At 55.1% G+C, this 3,477-nt stretch overlaps 1 protein-coding gene across 1 annotated transcript; it reads left to right on the top strand.

Annotated features, from left to right (window-relative positions):
• Window positions 1–911: 911 nt before the first annotated feature.
• On the top strand, window positions 912–1,911 carry LOC124698030 (senescence associated gene 20-like). The gene has a single exon (XM_047230554.1). It carries the CDS (start codon window positions 1,252–1,254, stop codon window positions 1,642–1,644), a length of 393 nt encoding a protein of 130 aa, XP_047086510.1. The 5' UTR covers window positions 912–1,251; the 3' UTR covers window positions 1,645–1,911.
• The last annotated feature ends 1,566 nt before the right edge of the window (window positions 1,912–3,477 follow it).

The raw sequence follows: 3,477 nt of genomic DNA, 5'->3' as shown, positions 1-3,477 counted from the left end.
TCCGCGCGCGTCCGTTTGCGTCTGCCGAAATGGTCGAAATCGACCGCGTGTCCGTTTGCGTCGGGGGGTTGCTCTAGCGGCACGACGCATTTTTTTGGCCGAATCATTTTTTTAATACATGAAACATAACTTACATAGCTAAAACATGAAAAAAAAAAACATAACGCCTACTGCTGCTCCTCGTCGCTGTCGAGCACGATGAGCTCCGGTATCACCCACGGCCAGTTGCCATCCGGGGGAGCGTACGCCGGGCGCACCGGAGGTGCTGGAGGTGGAGGCTCCCAGAGCTGCGGTTGTGGCGGCGGTGGAGGCGCCCAGAGCTGCGGCTGTGGCGGCGGTGGAGGCGCCCAGGGTTATGGTTGTGGCGGCGGTGGAGGAGGCGCCCAGGGCTGCGGCTGCGGCGGCGGTGGAGGAGGCGCCCAGGGCTGCGGTTGTGGCGCCACCGAGTCCTGTAGTGCCAGTCGAAAGGCTTCATCCTCCGACAGGCCCGACGGCATGACGCCGGTGGCGTACCGGGGCAGCGGCCGCCCGCCAGTGCGCGTGTAGAACAGGCAGCCACGCCACTGATGGCGAAGGCTGCGGCGCAGACGCGGAAGCGCTGACCGTCGAAGCGATGCCCTCGATGCAGACTCGCTGCCAGGCGGGCCCTGTGGGGAAGCGAGCGGACACTTTGCGCGTCCGCCGAGCGTCCGCAGAGACGCAAACCTGGCGCATATTGCAGCAGGTTTGCGTCTCCGCGGACGACCCGGTCATTTTACGTCACGCCGCTGGAGAGGGTGGCAGACGCATTTCCGGTCCACGCAGACGCAAACGTCAACGTCTGTTTACGTCGCGCCCTGACCTGTCCGGCCTATAAAAGCAGCCCCGCGGCCCGCTTACCCCATCGCTTCTCACCCCTGTTTCCGCTCGTGTTTGCACCTCCAACTATCGATCGAGTGCCTCTGTTTGCAGCAAACTCCCTCTCCTCTCTTCCAGCACAAACACCGGAGCCTACGCGGGGCTTCGCCGCAGGAACTGGCTAACCATCAGCAGGCCGGAGCGGCGGCGCCGCCGCAGCACGGGACGGACGCGGAGCTGGCAGAGCTCACAGCCGGTGGCGGCGGCCGCGGCAGGGAGACGGAGGAGCAGCGCTGCAAGTTCCTGGTGCTGCGCCTGTACGAGGCGCTCAACGCCCGCGACGCACGCCGGGCGCAGGAGCTGCTCGCCCCGGACCTCGAGTGGTGGTTCCATGGCCCGCCCGCGCACCAGCACATGATGCGCCTGCTCACCGGCGCCGACACCAACGCCGAGTTCACCTTCGCCCCGCGCTCCGTCGACGCCTTCGGCTCCACCGTCATCGCCGAGGGAGGCGCCGACGCTGGCGGACAGCTCTACTGGGTGCACGCCTGGACCGTCGGCCCTGATGGGGTGATCACGCAGCTCAGAGAGTACTTCAACACCGACCTCACCGTCACCCGCCTCTCCGCCGCTGTGGCCACCAAGAACGCCAGCGCCGCCGTCTCTCCTAGCCAGGCCTCCTCCTCTTCCACGTCCTCGGCGCCCTCCTCGCCGGCGCCCACACCCAAGTGGCCCAAGTGCCTGTGGCAGAGCCACCGCGCTGACAGCGCCCGCAAGTCGCTGCCGGGCCTCGTCCTCGCCATCTAAGAAGTGAACTGCCTGCAAGAAGTCAAAGGTGTTGGCGTATGGGCTGAACTGAGCTGCCTGCTAGTAGAGTTCAGTGATCTCACATTTCCCCTACCACTACTAGTATTGCTTTGCGTGTTTGAGTTAGCAAGTGTGATTTAGTGCTTGGTCTAAGTTATGGATTATGGTGTGTACTGCAGCTGCGGCAATGGCTCGCTATTGCTGCTGAATAAAAGTAGCAGAGTGTATTTGGGTGATATGATGAATATTTGTCTTCATTTCTTTTCTGTCTTTCTTATTCTCGCTTGGGTCTCACTGGTCTTCATATGAGCCGAGCAAGTCGTAGTACTTAATTTAATTTGACCGCAAACTAAAAACTCATACTATGAAATTTGACAAATTAAATTTAAAAACAGACTATATGCACTCCCTCACTTGGTCAGGAGACCATGCCTCCTTAGAGCATCCCCACTCGTTGGCGCTCCCCACGTCCAAATCCGGCGAAATTTTCGTCCGGATTGGAGGAAGATTTGGCGTGGGGAGTAGTTTCCCAGTCGTGTGCTCCCCAAGCGGCGTTTCTCGGGGAAAAAGAGGATGGCTCGGGGAATCCGGACGAAAGAGGAGACACGTGGGCGTGGGCGGTTGGTTTAGCTTCATCCGGAGTCCCCGGGAGACCCCGGGAAACCGAGGATGGCATGGGGAGTCCGGACGAAAATAGGCTCAAATCCGGACCAAAACGAGCAACAGAGCTGGCTGGACCGTTTTGTCACGTCCGGATGAAAAAAAAGTGGCCGTGGGGGCTCTGTGGGGAGACGAGTGGAGATGCTGTGGGGAGACGAGTGACCTGTCAATTTATTCATCGCATCGAAGTAGAAAACAGTAACCAAAGCTTGCACGAAAACGAAGTATGGATGAGTGAATACAATGGCACGGGCGGAGATTCAAGAGTACAGAAAAGTCTCCCATATCCAGGGGAAAAAAGTTCAGGGTGGTGCTTTCAAACATAACGCACCAACAACAAATCTTTGATGTGAAGTGTTCTCTACATTCCGGATGGCACTGACAGAAGTTTCGGATTTTCTACACTTTGCAGCGATATTTCTCCCGCTTTTCAGCTTTCTTTTTCAACTGAACTATCCGCTTCCAAATATTTCTGACGTGTAAAATGAGGTTGACACAGGAAGCTGCTTAGATTTTCAGCCGATTGAGAAGCTAGTGGTAGTGGCCAGGATTTCGGGCTTTTACAACCTTATGTGAATAGAAACAGACAAGTATTTCTGAGAAATGCAAAAAGTTTATGCATTACTTCTTTAGGGAGAGTTCAGGGCTTTAAAGTATTTTAAGCTGAAATTTGTCCTTAGGTCTCTGATTGTGTATGACAGAATGGCGCCAGAATGACTAGATAAGCTGACAAGAAATGTAAAAGTGATACGGTAACTGATCTCTAAAGTGATAGGATTGCTGAGCTTTCCCCAATTAGATCAATCGGTATTCTGGGAAGTGGAGGACGGCAGGTCAGAAAAACGTGCCGTAGAATGGATTGAATCTTCGTACTCATGTGTGTAACTATCTTGATTATCAGCGGTTGAAATTGTAGTTGGGAGTAGGATAAGCAATATCTGCGAACCAGCTGAAGTTCCTTTCCAAGTCTACGCCGATATACAAGAGCTTTTACATGTGGCCGACCATTTTTGTTTTTGTGGTTTCTTATGTATTATTATCACAAGGACCAGTGGACCACCTAATCTAAAAAGTACTACCCAGTTTGCTACGATTTGACAAGAGTGAAATCCGAAAATACGTGACTGGTCTTAGCCTCTTAGGTGCTGCTGAACCTAATAAAGGGTAGGCCAA

The sequence above is a fragment of the Lolium rigidum genome, chromosome 3 (assembly GCF_022539505.1).
Source record: "Lolium rigidum isolate FL_2022 chromosome 3, APGP_CSIRO_Lrig_0.1, whole genome shotgun sequence".
NCBI lineage: Eukaryota > Viridiplantae > Streptophyta > Magnoliopsida > Poales > Poaceae > Lolium > Lolium rigidum.
The sequence above is the reverse complement of the archived record's forward strand: the minus strand, read 5'-3'. Positions and strand labels throughout refer to the sequence as shown.

Coding starts and splice junctions, on each gene's coding strand:
- LOC124698030 (XM_047230554.1), top strand. CDS start 1,252: ATGATGCGCCTGCTCACCGGCGCCGACACCAACGCCGAGTTCACCTTC.